Source organism: Lipotes vexillifer, unplaced genomic scaffold, assembly GCF_000442215.2.
Source record: "Lipotes vexillifer unplaced genomic scaffold, Lipotes_vexillifer_v1.1 scaffold422, whole genome shotgun sequence".
Lineage (NCBI taxonomy): Eukaryota > Metazoa > Chordata > Mammalia > Artiodactyla > Lipotidae > Lipotes > Lipotes vexillifer.
The window spans coordinates 2,987,046-3,005,454 of NW_006779087.1; the positions used below are offsets into that span (position 1 = coordinate 2,987,046).

The window sequence follows — 18,409 nt, forward strand, 5'->3', positions numbered from 1 at the left end:
CCCGCGTCTCCTGCATCGGCAGGCGGACTCTCAAGCACTGCGCCACCAGGGAAGCCCCATGCGCTCATTTTTAAGGACCTCACTGACTAGCAAAGAGACAAACTAATGATTGATTATAGGAAGTAATCAAACAACAGCTGTTCTGGTGAGCACAAATTGGGGTGAGATGGGGATCACAGATGCCACACCTGAGCTTGATTGAGGCGAAGGTGGCAGGGAGTTGGTCAGAAAGAAAAACGAATGAAAAGAGCACTCCAGACACATGTGCAAAGGGGAAGTGTCTTTGGGAACCTGCAGGTAACTTGGGATGTTCCAGCCAAAGACATGGGTGGAGAGGTGGCAGAGGCCAGATTAGGAAGGGCCTTTTTGAGAGGATTGTATTTTATTATAGAGAGTGGGTAGTAATCGAAATTGCATTCATTTATTCAGTAATATTCACTGGCTGCTGTCTGGTCCTGGAATCGTCACGTATAAGAACAAGACACAGTCCCTGACCTTACAGTGCCCAGGAAGAGGGGACAGCCGACACCCGGGCAGGTAGCGCCACTTGAAGTCAGAAAGACCGTGGGTGAAGGCATTTACATTTTAGAAGAGTGTCTCCGGTGGTCAGGACACAGTTTGCTCCGTGGTCCAGTAATTTTTAGAAGTTGGTGCTGGCAAAGGCTATGGAAGATGCTAAGTGTTTGTTTTTCCTTCCTAAAACAACAGCAGGCTGCTCATTCCTCACATTGCCATGGCGGTTTGTAGTGGCCTCAGCTGCCCCCAGGCTGAAGAGACTTGACCTCTCACGCAAGGGAGGGAGGGGAAGAGAGAATTCCTTACTCCCTCTGAGTAAGCTGTGCCTTTTGAAAACAGCATTACCTTTTGATTATTCATTTAAATCTGGCATATATTTTAAAGGGTCAAAAGATGTCTTCCCTTCTAACTTATGGGCAGGGTCCTCAAGATGTCAGGGCTAGTGGAGTGTAAAGGGGTGTGTTCGGTGGACCCCTCGTTCGTAATCAGGGAGGCAGAGGCTGGCGCTTTTCCAGGAGCCACGACCTGTATTGATTCTGGCAGCTTGTGTGAATAGGATCTGGCTGTTGAAACCCACGCGAGGGCCAGGGGAGGAGGAAGTTTGGACTCCTTTGTTGTTGCCTGTTTAACATGATACGGATAGTATAGCGTCCTGAAGCTAGGGCCAGCTTGGAATTTGGGCGATCTCAGTCCAATTTCCCAGTCTTCTTACTGACAGCAGCGCAAGCTAATTAGACTACCAGCTTTTGGTTTTTCTTTTTCTCCCTCCCTTCTTCCCACTCCTCCTGCCCACTGTACACTGCATACCCCTCTCCCCTAGTATGAAAGTGTGTGCTCGCCACCTCCCATTGCTCTTCTGAGGATGAGATGATAAGATTCCTCTCTGGCATACTTATAAGTGTGCTCTTCATGCGTTGAAAAGCATTTTTGGCCTGGAACACAAGAATGCGCAAAGGAGCTCTTTCCTCCTCTCACAGAGAGCTCATAGCCTGGTAAGAGGAGTGGACTTCAAGGACCTGCTACAAATGAGCCTGGTGCTCGGGTTGGGCCGTGCTCGCAGGGTCTTGGAGCACAGAGGAGGGCCTGCGAAGCCTTCCTCCTTGGCGGGGGTGGGTGCGGCCAGTCATGGTTTTGATGAGCAGGTCTTGTCAGGATCAGAAGCAGTGTTACAAAAGAAACAGATGATCCTGTTACTTTGCCTAAGCATGTGCTTCCTCTTTGGGGTGCCTCGCATTTCAAATTTGGGTGTAATCAGGGTGCACGCGGTTCAGAATCCTGCCTACGAGAAGTAAGGGAGCGGGTCTAAGAAAGAAAGGCTGTTCTGTCCTTCCTGGAGCCTAAATCTGTGGACGGTGGTGGATGAGACGGGCACAGAGGGGCCTCAGGAGGTGTAGGGGCGGGGAGCGGGGAGTACAGGGGTCTAACTGGGGTTTGCACACATACTCTTCCTTTCCTACCTTGACCTTTTTGCTGATAGTTGTGCCTTTTCTGGACCTGCTCTGTGGCTCTCTGCAGATAACGGCACCTGGACACAGCTGTGGCTTGTCTCCGACTATCATGAGCACGGCTCCCTGTTTGACTATCTAAACCGGTACACGGTGACCATCGAGGGGATGATCAAGCTGGCCTTGTCTGCCGCGAGCGGTCTGGCACACCTGCACATGGAGATTGTGGGCACCCAAGGTGAGTGGACCTGTCCCATCCCCACCGAGTTCCCAGAACTCCTTCTCACTGAGGATGCGGGATCTGGGCCTCAGGCACTGGGGTCTGGTCTAAGCGAGAGGAGCTTGGGCCTCGCTCCAGCGAGAACAAGAGGTGCCTCTGCCTTCAGAGCTCCTCGGGGGGACTCCTGACGGAAGTGTTGGTTGTTTGTCCCCGATGGACTGGCGTGGCTGTTGGTTGGGAGGCTGCCGTTGACTGAGTGGTCATCTCAGACGCCCACGATTCACTGGTAGAGGAAGGGACTGAGGAAATCGAAGGAACTACTGTACCGAGCATCAGTTTAGCAGGTTCACACCCTCATCAGTGGGTCAGCTTGATGGGTTAGACACTGGGCTCTACTAAACTAGGAGGGCCCTCGGGGAGGAAGGTGACCACGGGCACCCCTGCTTGTTGCCTGACATCAGCTCTTTGGGAGCTCCTGGGGCTTGGCAGGTGGCACATCGCTCCCTGGGGCCTGGTCGACTGGGCAGCAGCTCTTGCTGCCCGTGACAGAAAACCAGCCACGAAAGTTTGACCCTGTTGCTAGGCTCTCCAGGGAAAGTAGCAGTCCTTACCTCCCCTGTTTGGTTCTCAGAACCTAGCGAGCATAGCAGCTTCTCTCTGAAGTCCTCAGCAGTTCTGTACAGCAGCTTGTTAGTTCAGGGAAGGCGAGCAGGAGTAGTATTAATATAGTAATATTAGCTCATACGCATGCCCTTCTAAGCTCTTGACTTACCTAAGTTAATACAGTACATTTAATCCTTACAGCATTCCCCTGGAGTAAGTACTGGTGTTTGGTCTCATTTTATGGATGAGAAGACCAATACATAGACAGGTGAAGTTGCCTTTCCAGGGTTACTGGGTTAGTGGGGAGCAAAACGAGGACTCGAACCCATACGTCTGGCTACAGAGACTATGCTTTTAACACTGGTACTGTCTTTCTTTATAGATCCCTGTTTTTTTTTTCCCCTCTGCTAGGGAAGCCTGGAATTGCTCATCGAGACTTAAAGTCAAAGAACATCTTGGTGAAGAAAAACGGCATGTGTGCCATCGCAGACCTGGGCCTGGCTGTCCGTCACGATGCAGTCACGGACACCATTGACATTGCCCCCAACCAGAGGGTGGGAACCAAACGGTAGGAAGGCCCTGGGCTTTCGCGCTTGCCCGACACTTGTACTGAGTAGCCCTTGCCCAACTGCGTGGGAGAAGGCAGTGTGGTCCTTTCCCTGACAGCTGGCAGTTGAATTGAACACCTGCTCCCCACACTGGAAAGCCACACAGGTTGCATCGCGCAGATACAAGTGCCAGCGGCACAGCTCCGGAGGACCCTATACCCATAGGTGCTGGTGCATTGGGCAGGGGAGGCCATGGAGAAGGAGAACCTGGAGCAAGATTTAGAAGGGAGGCAGGCACCAGGCTTGGCTGGGGGAGAGGGAAAAGGTTGCAGTCTGAAGGGGTGGCCTGGGCAGGACCCCACAGGAGGCAGGGAGCATGTTTTGCTTAGGGTGTAGAGAGCAGGTTTGCCAAGCTAGAGCAGAGGTAGGCCAGGGTGGAGATGAGGGCCCCCCGTAAGGATTATGGGCCTCCTCCCCGCGTCACAGAGAAGTGACATAAGAAATAAGGAACGTGGCATACCCTGGCCTAATGGTTAAGACTCCGAGCACTCACTGCCGAGGGCCTGGGTTCAATCCCTGGATGGGGAACTAAGATCCCACAGGCCGCATGGCATGGCCAAAAAAAAAAAAGGAAATAAGGAACAGATTGACTGTGACTCCAGGTCGACTTCACGAGCTGGAAATGCAACTTTTCATAGGATGCAAGAGGAGGGCTGTTTCTCTGCTGAGTATCAGTGAATTTCACTAATCATGCTGCTGCTTTTTTTCCCCTTCCTTTTGACCTGAATGATTGCAGCCACCCAGGCCCCAAAGTTTGAGGCCTGAGGTGAGCTGATTGGCCTTCTGTGGGCAGTGGGGAGTGGCTCAAGCAGTACTCATGAACTAACTGAGTGGGACTCTGATGACTACCTAGAATTAATTCTCACTTACCTGCACGGGTAAGATAACAAAAGAAGTTCAGACTGAAATTTAAGCTCAGCCCATTATTGGCTGCGCTGAATAAAGTCCAAGCCCCCAGTAGCAACCAGATATTATGTACTGTTCCTGCTCTGTGGCCTACAGTACACATACCTCTGCCAAGAAATCAAAACATGCTTAAAATAAATCTTGGCGGTTAAAAAATAGAGGTAGAAATAAGAGTAGGCTAGTGTTACCAAACCTTGCTAAGGTGTTTAGATTCGAATCCAAAGCATGGGAGTTTGCAATAATAAGAATCCATCACTTCCTCCTCCCCAAGGGGCTGTCTTGGGGTGATGCTGTCCCACACTCAGGGGGTCCTTGAGTCAGTACTTTGAGTCGAGAAGGAAGTCATCATTTTCTCCGCGTGATCACATTTCTTTTGCTCTTGCAGATACATGGCCCCCGAAGTGCTTGATGAAAGCATTAACATGAAGCACTTCGACTCCTTTAAGTGCGCTGATATCTACGCCCTTGGGCTCGTGTACTGGGAGATTGCTCGAAGATGCAACTCTGGAGGTACCTTTCTTCCTGCCTTCTCTGGCTCCTGCCTCGCAGTCCAGAGTCCTGAGGGGCTAGCGTTTTCCTGCCTTCTTTCTCCTAACGGCCTGTCAGATGCCTAGCGCCAGCACCCGTCATACTTAGGGTTCTCATCCAAGAGGAGGGAGGGGACCGGATAGCAGCAGGGACAAGAGTGTGTTTACCCTTTGGACCAGCTTGTTGAAGTGTTTTATGTTGTGGTGACCATTCCGGGGACTCATTTGGGCTTTTTGGGGGTTTTCTTGGTAACACATTGTCTTTCTTGGTCTTTCGAGGTTGGGAAAGCCCTGGGTAGGAATAGCACAGGACTGATGCAGCGGTCTCTTTTACACAGGAGGCAGGGTATTCTAACACACTGGCTCTCAAGCCACGTTCCTGGGGAATGTGGGGTTTCATTGATAAAATAATAGTGGTGATTTCTCAATTTGTGGGAGAAAGCTTACTAATAATGCGTAGAATTTTCTCACAATGAGTCTTTTCTTATGCAATTTTCTCCTAAGTCTTTGGCATTTGCAAGTGTTCAACCACGTCAGAACTCAATGAAAGGTAGTATCAGATTTAGCAGAAAACATTTTTTTTTTTTTTTTTTTGCGGTACGCGGGCCTCTCACTGTTGTGGCTCCGGACGCGCAGGCTCAGCGGCCATGGCTCACGGGCCCAGCCGCTCCGCGGCACGTGGGATCTTCCCGGACCGGGGCACAAACCCGCGTCCCCTGCATCGGCAGGTGGACTCTCAACCGCTGTGCCACCAGGGAAGCCCAGCAGAAGACATTTTTTATCATCGGTTTAGTATATCAGAATTTTATGGTGACTTCCAAGTATTCTGCCACATGATCAAGTTCTAGAACCCTGCCCTCAGCCATTTATCTTTGATGTAAGAGATTCCAGGTCAGTGGAAGTGAATTAAATTAATTAAAAAGAACTGATGAGTGTTCCAACAGAGCCCTTTTCTGTATTTTACTGCCTTTCTCCATCTGTGATACATTTGGTAAGATCCAAATTATGGAGGAGGCACCCAGGTATTGTACATCTTAAATTTTGATCATGATATACAGGTAAAACAGATCAAGATAAATCTGGCCACACAGGTCTGTGTGGGTACTATTATTGTCACCGTTTTGCAGATGAAGAGGATGAGTCACAGATTAGGTGATTTGTCTGACGTCACACCGCTGATAAACGAGGATTCAGACTCTGGCAGACTGAGGCCAGAGTTGAAGCTAATTGCTCCTTAGATGATTAACCAAGTCAGACTCTTATTTAAAAATCTGTCCCGGGACTTCCCTGGTAGTGCAGCGGATAAGACTCCATGCTCCCAATGCAGGGGGGCCCAGGTTCGATCCCTGGTCAGGGAACTAGATCCCCCGTGCATGCCGCAACTAAGAGTTCGCATGCCACAACTAAGGAGCCTGCCTGCCGCAACTAAGGAGCCCACGTGCCACAACTAAGGAGCCAGCGAGCTGCAACTAAGGAGCCCGCCGTCTGCAACTAAGACCCAGCGCGACCAAATAAATGAATGAATATTTTTTAGAAATAATAAAATAAATGCTAATCTCAAAAATAAATAAATAAATAAATAAAAATAAAAATCTGTCCCATCAGCTCAGAACAGCAGAATTTTTTTCTGGGAAAAGGCATGAGAAAGTTACATAGAATTTTTTAAATTAACTTTTTATTACAGAAGATATTTCAGTTTGTAACTCTAGAAGATAAGGACTTCAAAAATATAGTACTATTATCACACTTTAAAAAACAGACAATAATTCTTAATATCATATAACATTAGCCAGTGTTGAGACTTCCCCAATTATCTGCAAATTTTTTTGAAAAAACAGCTTGTTAAATCAGGGTTTAATTTAAATGTCCATCCACTGCAGTTGATTGATATAACTCCCAAGTCTCATAATCTACAGGTTACCCCTCAATTTTTTCCTTCTGCAGTTTTTGTTTCTTTTTTTAAAGATTTATTATTTATTTATTTATTTATTTATTTATATTTTATTTTTGGCTGCGTCGGGTCTTAGCTGCAGCATGCGGGATCTTCGTTGAGTCACACGGGATCTCTTTGTTGCGGCGCGCAGGCTTCTCTGTAGTTGCGGCATGCAGGTTTTCTCTTTCTAGTTGTGGCGTTCGGGTTTTTTCTCTCTCTGGTTGTGGCACACAGGCTCCAGGGCGCGTGGGCTCTGTAGTTTGTGGCACGCGAGCTCTCTAGTTGAGGCGCAAGAGCTCTGTAGTTGTGGGGCGTGGGCTTAGTTGCCCCGTGGCATGTGCGATCTTAGTTCCCCGACCAGGAATCGAACCCTCATCCCAGGCATTGTAAGGTGGATTCTTTACCACTGGAACACCAAGTAAGTCCCCTCTCCTGCAGTTTTCAAAATTGGAGAATCCAGGTCCTTTGTCCTGTAGGGTTTTCCTGTCTAGATTTTCCAGATAGCCTCTTACGGAGTTCACACGTTCTACTGTTTCTGTGAATTTCCTATGAGAGTTCCATCTAAAGACTAGAATCATTTTTTCCCCCCAAAATCCTTCTGTTAAAAGACACATATAATGGTGGTTCTCTCTCTTTTTGTGATGTTAACAGCTATTGTCGGTCATTGTTCATATCCAAATGTATTAGAGGTTGAAAATGCCAGTGTTCCGATCCTGTCAATCTTCATGTATTAGCTAGATTTTTTTCTTTAAAGAGAAACTTCCCCGATTGTCTGTTTGGTTACCAAGATGTTTAATTTGAAGAGGAAAGACAGGAAAAATACTTGATTCTTTCCATTTATTTGCCATTTTTCAAAATAATGAGTTTATTCCCTCTCATCCTACAAAGGCGACGGAGGTTTTGGTTTATTTGTTTGTTTTTAGTGTCATCACGAACTGGTGATTTAAAATATTTGTTTCCATTGAAGTCATAGGTCTTACTGTTGCTTAAATGTTCTCATCTTTGGCCAGTTGGGAGCTTTTCAGGTCAGTACCTTTTGACATGGCCTCAGTAGTCTTTGATAGTTTCCTAGCTTTTTGTTACGGAAAAGATATTCCTGGCTAATGCTGTGTGTCTCTTGTCCCATAACTAGCACTGACCAGGCTCTCCCAGGAGCCCTAGTTCCTCTTAGTGGGAAGTGGTATTTACAGATCACAACATGAGTGTTGTCATTGGCTTTTTGAGTAATCTCTTCCTTCTTTTGATAACTCCGGTGGACGTTTTCTTTTCTCCCAGGAGTCCATGAGGAATATCAGCTGCCATATTATGACCTAGTGCCCTCTGACCCTTCCATTGAGGAGATGCGGAAGGTCGTATGCGACCAGAAGCTCCGCCCCAACATCCCCAACTGGTGGCAGAGTTATGAGGTGGGAAGTTCCCCTCTCTCCCGTGGCCTTTCTATCTGCCCGATTTCTCTCCCTTAGAAGAGGGTTTGCCAAAAGTGGGGCCAACCCCAGGGCTACCCCCCTGAGCGTGTCGGTTGTTGCAAACTATTATGTGCTGTTGTATTATATACTGAGCCCTTGTCCTGGGCACTGTAGGGTCCCCTTTGGAATTGACAGCCTAGAAGAAGAAAAAGGCTTGGTCCCAGGACACAGATAAGAGACAAAACAAAGACTGAGTGGGAGCTGTTAGACCTGTCCACCTAGGAAAATGGCTCTGGAGCCACAGGGGTGAGCTGAGCTTCGTGGAAGAGTTCAGAAGAGGGGTCCACGAAGGGTGTATAGAAGAATGAGGGGGTGGGACTCAGTGAGAAGACGTGTCTGCGAGGCACGTGGCCTTTCTAAAAACTCACAAGCGACGAGGGTGTAGAGAATTTGGGTTGGGGAGTGATGGCGGACAAAGCGGGGAGGGGATGGCATTCGATGGCAATAACAGAAATGAGGACAAATTTATGATCTAGATTCCTAAGAAACATGGAGTTGTGGGGTCTTGGAGTCTTTGGCGGCACAGGGTTTGCTTCGCTAGTGCTCTTGGGCCCCCTTTTCACTCGTGGCTCTGCTTTAAGGAGTGTATCCACTGGAGGGCAGGCCTGCGTTGAAGAACAGAATTACTGAGCTCCTCTTTGCCTGACAGAGCAGCCTTTTCCAAAATGTTCCTTGGAACCCTCAGGGTTTATTCACTTCAGAGGGTGAGGGAAGCAGAAAGAGCTGGTCTCCAGCTGCCCGCACCCCACTCCCTCTTCAGTCGGGGCTGTTTGTGTGTTGGGACTCCGCTGGGGAAAACGGGTCCCACTGCTAAAAGGAATCTGGAAAACACTGGCCTGAGGCAGCAGTCTGGGGACTCCGTAGCCCTCCACAGGTGACCCTCCAGGTCCGCCCCTTGGCTGCCCCCTGGCCTGTGTCGTCCGGGCCCTGGCCGTGAGCTTCTGCCTCTGACGAGGCTGCCTCTCAGGGGCTGCTGCCTCCTCCTCCGCCACCCTGTCTCTGCACATGAACGTGGGGTCACAGCTGCGTGTGTGCTCATGCTGGGGGATGTCCCTGCTGTGCCTGGCTCGTGCGCTGCTTTACAAAGAACAGTCAGTAAACAGTCATAGACACGGATACTCAAACCTTCCAGAAATGATTTTCAGATCACAGGCCGTTGCAGGTATTTCTCTCAGGATCACCCAGACGCCAGGCAGTGGCTGACCAACCATGCTTGCCGAGAAGGTCCCCCTCCCCAGGCTGTCCCTTAAGGAAGGGGGAGGCCCGGGGCAGGGGGTGGCGGGGGGGTGGGCGGAGCACGGGTTGGGGAGACGGCCGCCTGGGGACCAGGAAGGCTTCAGTGGGGGCGAGGGCAGGCTCGAGTGATGCCGGGTCTCTGTGCAGGCGCTGCGGGTGATGGGGAAGATGATGCGGGAGTGCTGGTACGCCAACGGCGCGGCCCGCCTGACCGCGCTGCGCATCAAGAAGACCCTCTCCCAGCTCAGCGTGCAGGAGGACGTGAAGATCTAGCTGCCTCTCCCCACACGCTGCCGGGCAGCGGGACCTACAGCCGAGCTGCCGTGTTGAGCGTCCGATGGAGGCCTACCTCTCGTTTCTGCCCAGCCCTCTGTGGCCAGGAGCCTGGCCCGCAAGAGGGACAGAGCCCGGGAGACTCGCTCACTCCCACATTGGGTTTGAGACACAGACACCTTTTATATTTACCTCCTAGTGGCACGGAGCCTATGAGAGCAAATGGTGTGGAGAACTCAGTGCCACAGCCTGGACCGGCTGTAGTGGGAAGTTCTGCAAAGCCCGGCGCACCTGGCGAGAAGCCTGGCGTGGTGACGGGCGGCCTGGGAGGGCCCGGGAGGAGCGAGCGTGGCCCCTGCTGAGCGGCACCGAGGGCTTTCCTCTGGGACCAACCCCAGCGCAGCGAGGCAGCCCGGGGAACCAGAAGGATGGCCCCTCTCGGCAGCGCCGGGCCTCATGCTCCCCTCCGCCCCGTCGGGACACCTGGAGGGACTGCCAGTGCCCGTCTGTCCAGCCGTGTATGCATGTGCCGAGGTGCGTCCCCTGTTGTGCCTGGTCTGTGCCACGCCCTTACACGTGTGTGTGTGTGTGTGTGCGTGCGTGTGTGTGTGTGTGTGTATCTGTAGGTGCGCACTTACCTGCTTGAGCTTTATGTGCATGTGCAGGTCAGGGGTGTGGTCGTCATGCCGGCTCTGCGTGCTGGGGCCTCTGTTCAGTAGTGAGCAGCGTCTGGTTTCCCTGGTGCCCCTCCCAGAGGTCTCCCTCCCCTCCCTTCCAGAAGCCCCCCTCCACAGTGGGTCTCCCTCCCCTGTGTCGCCTGGCCCCCCTTCTCCATTTCAGACTGTGGAACCAAAGCTGGCCCGGTTGTCTGTGGCAGGCAGGGCTTTTGGGTCCAAATGTAAGGGAGGCGGGGTGGGATGGGCAGGGAGAGAATCTTGGTGGAAGTCTGGGGTGTTGTGGTCACCGGCCACCGTGGGAAATGAGCCAGCCTAAGGGCATCGTCCTCGGCAGCGTCAAGGAAGGGCCGAGGAATTTGAAGCCCAGATCTTGGGACTCAGATCGGAATGTCACATCTGTCTTTCATATCCCAGATTCTGGAAACAGCAGTGTATATTTTTGGTGGTAGTGGATTTAGGGTGGGGAAGGGAAGGGGGGGGCAAGGAGTGGGGAGGGAGTCTGGGGCGGGAGGGAGGCATCTGCATGGGTCTTTTACTGGATTATCTGATCACGGTGGAGGGAAGATGTGAGACTTGCATCCACTTCAGGGGCTTTACTAAAGGGAACAGCCCAAGCTGAACCTGTTGTTTAACCTGAGTGTAGTATTTAACGACGTCTGGAAGCGCGGTTGTGGGTGGTGATTCCGTCAGCATATCTTAGGTATATATTAACTTTGAAGCCATAACTTAACTGGAGTGGTTTGGTTTTCTTTTCTTTCTTTTCTTTTTTTTTTTTTAATTTAATTGGGAGGGTCTGGATTTTAACTTTTTTTAAATATTGTTGTTTTTATAAAAGGAAAACCATCTCTATGTGATGATTACCTCTCAATCTATTTGTTTTTAAGGAAATCCCTATAAAAACAACCACAAAAAAAATGCTTCAATCAAACGCACACAGCTCAGTCACACTGGAAATGTCTGTCCTTGTACCTGAGCCTGCTCCCCCCACCCAGTAGCAAGAGTTCCTCTGCCCTGGGGGTTGGTCTCGCTTGCGTTCTGCCTCCCCTCCCAGTTCCACAAGTGGGTTTTGCACTGGGGCCCTAGCCTTCTGTGCGTTGTCCAGCAGGTTGCAGCTTCTCCTGCAGGCATTCACGCTACAGACATCGCTGAGTGCCTGCCGGATGCCAGGCAGTGCATACAGCTGTGAACAAGACAGGCTTGGGTCCTACTCTTAGAGCGCCGACCACGGGACCCATTCAAGTTGGTGGGTGACTGTTTTGAGACCAGAAGTTTTTGTAGTTGCTTCTGAGCCTTTTGAGCCTGGAGTGATCGCTCTTATATAAGACCACTAAGGAGTGAGGATGCCCACCTGTCCCCCACCAAAGAGGCCGGTGGTGGGCAGTGAGACCCCCCCCCCCAGTCGCTGCGTTCATCCGGAGCCCCCTTCCTGCCCCCAGGGGAGGCACAGACTGTGTGCAGCCTCAGAGCATCCCTGCCTCCAGCCCAGCGATTCTCTGCCAAAGCTTGTGGAGGAGGGGAGAGCCCTCCCCCGACTTCCATTGGTCTCCCCAGTGCCCTGGCCTTCCTATTTATTTTCCTGCTCTATCGCTTCTTTCCTTGCGTTAAAGGAGATCTTCCCCTAACCCTCTGAGCCAATTTACTGGCTACTGACTAATTTCCCTCGAATACCAATTGTGTCATTAGAGGGACCTTCTTTCCCCACCCCTGCCGACGCCCCATCTGTCCGCCCGCCCTGCGGCAGAACTTGGCGGTTTAGAGGAGATCACGGAACTCAGACTCCTCTCCCCCGCCGCAGCCAGCCTCTGGGATCTGCCAACACTCCTTGACCCAGGGGCTCCCAAGCCACTAGCCCACTCCCCCGGTGGCCCTGCTGTCCTCACCACACACTCCTCCTTCTCCACCTCTGGGGAAGACTGAGCAGTTTTGTGGGGAAGCTCCCAACCCCACCGCCACCACTCTTAACCCAGGAGTTAGGAGTGAGAGAGTTGGGAAGAAACTAAAGCCGTGGTTTTGGCCCCCTGAGGCTAACCCTGATCCATAGGGCTACCTGCACCTCTGGATTCTGGATTCACAGACCAAGTCCAAGGCCGTTCTTAGGTCGCCGTCAAGGCCCCCGAACGGCATTCTCGGTACTTCTGTTTGTTTTTGTACATTTTATTAGAATGGACTGTAAAATAGCCACTTAGACACTTTACCTCTTCAGTATGCAAATGTAAATAAGTTGTAATATAGAAAATCTTTTGTTTTAATATAAGAATGAGCCTGTCCAATTTCTGCTGTACATTATTAAAGTTTTATTCACAGAGCTTTTCTGGTGCCATCTGTTTTACATCTGTGGACTGGCTGCCCAGCCTTTATCAGAGGAGCTGGGCAGGTGCTTCAGGTAGCGTCCCTCCTGCCACTTGCTGGGGTACGACGTTAACACCAGCTGCGGCAGGTCACGTCAGAAGAGGACCCTGTCGGAACATCCGGGGTCTCCCTGAGGCTGTTCCCCTGTGTTTCATAGAGGGAGGGCCTGGCGTCTGAGAGGGAGCGGAGGACGAACTCAGCGCGTTTTCTTGGGCTTTGCCTGTATTTGTCTTTGTCTTTTAGCATTTTTCTCTTTATATAAAAGAGGGTCTTGATCCTGGTAAGGCACGAACCACCGAGTCTCGAAGGCAGCCTGGGCCCTCCTTAGTTTTAGCTCCCCCCCTCCTGACTTGGAGTATAAATGTGAATTTGGGGGCTTCCCTGGTGGCACAGTGGTTGAGAGTCCGCCTGCCGATGCAGGGGACGCGGGTTCGTGCCCCGGTCCGGGAAGATCCCACGTGCCGCGGAGCCGCTGGGCCCGTGAGCCATGGCCGCTGAGCCTGCGCGTCCGGAGCCTGTGCTCCGCAACGGGAGAGGCCACAACAGTGAGAGGCCTGCATAGCGCAAAAAAAAAAAAAAAATGTGAATTTGGGGTTGGCTAAGTGACGTTGAGATGGGAGTCTTCAGTGGTGACTCCGGGGTTTTCAGTGTGCAGGTGGCTGTGAGGAACAGCCCTAACCGAACATCTCTAGGCTGAGGAACCAAGAGAACAAGTCCTAGAATCATAGACTCTCAGGTTTAGATGGGACTCCAGAGGTCCAGCACCCATCAGGCACTTGACCTCCCCCACAGCATCCCTGCCGAGTGGCGTGGGCCTCGTGCTGTAACGCTCAGGACCACAACCTCCACCTGCCGGCCATCTGCTCAGCGAACAGCCCTTCCTTACCTAGAACTGGGAAACCTCCCTGCGACTTCTCTCCAGGATGGTTCAGAGCACTTATTCTGGCTTCCATATAAGGTCCCTTAGCATATTTGAAGGCAGCTGTTACGTTACTATGAATCTGGCAAAGCTTAGGGTTTCTTCAGTTAATATTAGCAGATACTTATTAAAAAGTTACTGTGTGGGACTTCCCTGGCTGTCCGGTGGTTAAGACTCCACGCTTTCACTGCAGGGGGCATGGGTTTGATCCCTGGTTGGGGAACTAAGATTCCGCATGCTGCGCGGCGGCAAAAAAAAAAGTTATTCTGTGCTACGCAGTGTGCCAGAATTGGCTTTACGTTCATGAACTGCTTTCATCCTCAGAACAATGTATGAGATTGGATTAGGAAACTGAGTGTTAGAGAAAACAAATAAATTGCCCACATAGCTCACAAGGGTGGAGAAGACCTTGGGTCCAGGGTGTCTGGCCAGAGACTGCAGCCCCTCAGCCTCTGCACATCCTGCTTCCATGGCGCCATGCCCTTCCCCCACGCCGGCTGCTCTCCGAGAACCTGGCTCAAGCCTGGGGCCACAGAGAGCACATGACATTCCACCCAGGCATTCACTGGCAGCACAGACTAGAAGGAGAATCCCAGACTCTGCTTGACACCTTCAGGTCACATCCCAGGACTGCATCTTATGTTTGGGTTGAGTAAAATCCAGCCCCCTTCCTCTTTCCTATATTTGAGAAGTTGGTATTTTGAACTCAAGTGCAGGACCTTATGTGCTTACCCTGTTAAATTTTACCACAGCACCTGTCCATTGCTGCAGCCTGTCAATATTTTAGAATTCTGCTTGTTGCCCAGAGTTTTCCATTGTCCTCCCATCTGAGACTGTTGGGCCGGAGAAAATCAAGTAACTTACGTCTAGAAGTTGGCTCGAAGTTTGGCATATATCCTAGTAACCCAGAGTGGCTGCTAGTTAAATTGTCCTTGCACCCTGGCCCTAATTCTTTTTGGACAAAGATAACAGCAGAATCCCAAGTACCTTGTTGAAGTGGCCAGGTATTCTTGTGGCTACTGCACCTCTTTGATCTGTCTGTCGGAAGGAGATGAGTGGCTTGTAGTGGATCTCAACCTAGTTCAAAAGCCAATCAATGATCAGTCATCTTGCCAAGCATGGACCTAAAATTCACTAGGCTATGGATTGCAGGTTCAACCTTACCGTTCTGAAAATCAGAAAGGCAGCAATTCTGGGACCTCTTCATGTGCCCTGAAGGTCACTAACGTTTCACCTTTGTAAGGCCCACGACCCAGGAGACCTGCGTTCATTTAATGGTGTATCACTGGGGGTTTTGTTTCACATGTTTTAAATTTCTGTCCCCACCCCCTACCCCAGCCCATGTCTTCTGATCTATAGTCTGGAGAACATGCTTGCTAAATACAACCAAAATAAAATGAGGGCTAGAGTAGTAAAGTTCAAGAGACACGCAGGAACATGTGAGGGATGCATAATGAAGGGGAGGGAAAGGGAGGGAAAGCTGTGGATCAAGACAGGAATGGTTTATTAGGATTCACCAGAGAAATGGAAACTAACAGGAGGGCTGGATAGATTAGATAGATGATAGATATTTAAAGGAATTGACTCACACAATTGTGGGGCTGTTAAGTCTGAAAACTGCAGGGCAGGCTGACGGGCTAGAGACCCAGGGAAGAATTGATGTTGCAGTCTTGAGTCTGAAGGCAGTCTGGAGGCAAAATTTCTTCTTCCTTAGGGGACCTCAGTCTTCTAAGCCCTTCAACTGATTGGATGAGGCCCGTCCACACTGTGGAGGGTAACCTAACCTGCCTTACTCCAAGTCTGCTGATTTAAATGTTGATCACATCTAAATCAGACCTTCACAGTAACATCCAGACTGGTCTGACCAAACCCCTGGCACCACACCCTGAAAAGTGTTAGGCATCCCATGGCCAGACAGGGTGGGATTTAAGGAATATGGCAGATAGCTCTGGATCCACCTGGGAATGCTCCTTGGAGGCCAAGGATGGAGGATAATGGGATAGGAAGGTTTAAGGAACAGTAGGATGGACTGGGCTCTAAATACATTCTTATTAAATAACAAGCATGTGTTCAGCAACCTTAGTGTGTAAAGCAGTAGGCAGAATACAAGGACGAACAATCTGTGGCCACTGCCCTTCGAGACGGAGAGGATTTGTATAGAGAATAGAGAGTAGAGCAGGTTTCAGCAAGTCCCATTACAGAGCCGTATGTAATGCGTCGTGGAAGCTCAGGTGAGGTGCCTAGGGAAAGCCAGCCCTCCAGGGGCTCCCTACCTGGTGGAATGGACTAGTTAATAGGTAATTACAGTGGAGTGAGGTAAGTGCTATGGTGGGGTAGACACAATCCTCTGGAAACACAGAACAGACAGGAAGATGGGGTCAAGAGAGGTGACATCTATTTAGGGATAGGCACTGGCCTGCTGACTGGGGAGGAGGGAGATTTGGTCAAAAAGAGTGTGTCGGGACTCCCCTGGTGGCACGGTGGTTAAGAATCCGCCTGCCAATGCAGGGGACACAGGTTCAAGCCCTGGTCCTGGAAGATCCCACAGGCCGCGGGTCAAAGAAGCCCGTGCGCCACAACTACCGAGCCTGCGCTGTAGAGCCTGTGCGCCACAACTACTGAAGCCCGCGCACCTAGAGCCCGTGCTCCGCAATAAGAGAAGCCAGTGCAATGAGAAGCCCACGCACCGCCATGAAGAGTAGCCCCCGCTCGCTGCAACTAGAGAAAGCCCATGCATAGCAACGAAGACCCAACGCAGCCAGAAATTAATTAATTAATTATTTTTTTTTTTAAAGTGCGTTGTTCGAGAACCACAGGTTCAGTATGGCTACAGCAAGAGAGCCAGGGGTGCACACAGGAAATCTCTTAGAGCCGTCCTGTGCTAAGCCATCAAGACTGTGTCCCGAGAGCCACCAGTGCCATCACTTCCCCTGTGACAACTGCCTCAGACTGCTAATCTCAGTAGTTTTCCCTCCTGAGTCTCAACCTGGTCTCCAAATTCTTCTCAACAGCATGCTTATGTGGCGTTGTCCCATGAATGAACACCTCTTTTTTCATTCCTGCCGTAGGAATGACAGGCCATTGATGGGTTTTGAGCAGGCGAGTGATGTGATCTTACTTGTACTGGAGGAAGAACACAGTGCTGACTTGAGAAGGTAATCGCCGAGGTGGTAGAGCAGGAAAAGCTGGAGGACGGGGAGAGACAGTGGAAAGGAGGCAGAGGTTGGGGGCGCGATCACATGTGGCCGGTGAGGAGAAGCCGACTTCAGCGTGGAGTCCACGGGAGGATCTTAGCCTTGTGTACAATTCCTGCTGTAGGAATGACAGGCCATTGATGGGTTTTGAGCAGGCGAGTGATGTGATCTTACTTGTACTGGAGGAAGAACACAGTGCTGACTTGAGAAGGTAATCGCCGAGGTGGTAGAGCAGGAAAAGCTGGAGGACGGGGAGAGACAGTGGAAAGGAGGCAGAGGTTGGGGGCGCGATCACATGTGGCCGGTGAGGAGAAGCCGACTTCAGCGTGGAGTCCACGGGAGGATCTTAGCCTTGTGTACAATGCTGTCCCTGGGGAGAAGGAACCAGGGCTGGACCACCAGAGCAGCTGTGTTTGCCAAGAGAGACGAGATCTGGGGCGTCTGGGGCCCTAAAAGCTGTCATTTTCTGTCCTAGCTATCTGTACCTGTCTGATAATACATGCCCTCTGTCCTAGAAGTGGTATGTGGATACTGTAAGGAAAACTAGAGAGATGACCCTTTCTCCCTTCTACCAGTCTAGCCTGTTCAAGCCCGAGATACCTTGCCATCCCACCTAGGAGGCAAGATGGTCTCTGGCCTCTGGCTGGGACTAGACTCAGAAGCCACAGTATCCAAAACAAATAAACTGCCATATCCGCCTGGCTTCTGCTCTCAGACCCCCTAGAATTAGCTCTCTGGGCTGTGATGGATCCACCCCCCACCTCGCCCCTACTGCTGAGCTCCCCTGGACCCCAGTGTCACACACAGACACTGGAAACAGTTGGGCAATAGGAGCCATTAAGGAAAACAACCGCTCCCTGCCCAGTCAGCTGCCTAGCAGCTGCCCAAGCCTCCCTCAGCATCCTACAGCCAGGGCCCAGCCCCTCATTCCTGCCCACACAGCCAGCTCCGTCCCAGGCCCTCACCCTCCCACCTTCCACTCAGAAGCAGTGGCAGTACCCAGAGAGGAGCCCCAGCGGACCGGTCAGCCCCCCAGTCCTGGGATGAAATGACTGTGCAAGAGCCCTGACATTAACTCAGATGCCAGAGGAGCCTGGGCTTCTGGAGCTCTTGCCCTGAGTGCCCCGACCTCCTGATGGGAGCCTAGAGCTGGAGCAGGTGGGCGAGGACAGGACTTCAGGGGACCGTTGACTGTTAGGTACCTGGGCAAGGGCTTGTCCCAAAAAGAAGGGATCTCACCTAGGCCTTGTCCATTAGCCAAGCCCCTGCTCTCTGTGCCCCTACCACAGGGCCAAGCCCTGCCTACCCTGAGAGCCAGGGGCCAGGACAGCTGGATCCAAAGGAAGCAAAGCCTGGAGAGTTCACTCTGAAAGCCTGGGACATGCTCAGGCATAAGGTACAGATTGAGTGCAGATGTCTTCGGGAGCCAGAGCGATGGGGCTTTTGCAAAGAGGCTTCCGGGGGGAGAACAGAAGGGGAGGTGGCCTAATATGAGGCTGCAGGTGGCGTGCAGCATGCTTCCCCCCTCCCCCTCCCC

General features: G+C 51.3%; 1 protein-coding gene across 3 annotated transcripts in view; it reads left to right on the top strand.

Annotated features, from left to right (window-relative positions):
* Positions 1–10,205, top strand: part of ACVR1B (activin A receptor type 1B) — a 31,365-nt gene extending 21,160 nt beyond the window's left edge. The window contains exons 4-9 of one of the 3 annotated variants that reach the window (XM_007452333.1): positions 709–831; positions 2,032–2,199; positions 3,196–3,352; positions 4,684–4,808; positions 8,034–8,164; positions 9,608–9,957. In XM_007452333.1, the coding sequence (XP_007452395.1) occupies positions 709–831; positions 2,032–2,199; positions 3,196–3,352; positions 4,684–4,808; positions 8,034–8,164; positions 9,608–9,733 (830 nt within the window). In that variant the 3' untranslated portion in view covers positions 9,734–9,957. Of the gene's footprint in view, positions 1–708; positions 832–2,031; positions 2,200–3,195; positions 3,353–4,683; positions 4,809–8,033; positions 8,165–9,607 lie in introns of all 3 variants that reach the window. The other 2 variants (XM_007452332.1, XM_007452334.1) reach the window with 2 other exon arrangements.
* Positions 10,206–18,409: the final 8,204 nt, after the last annotated feature.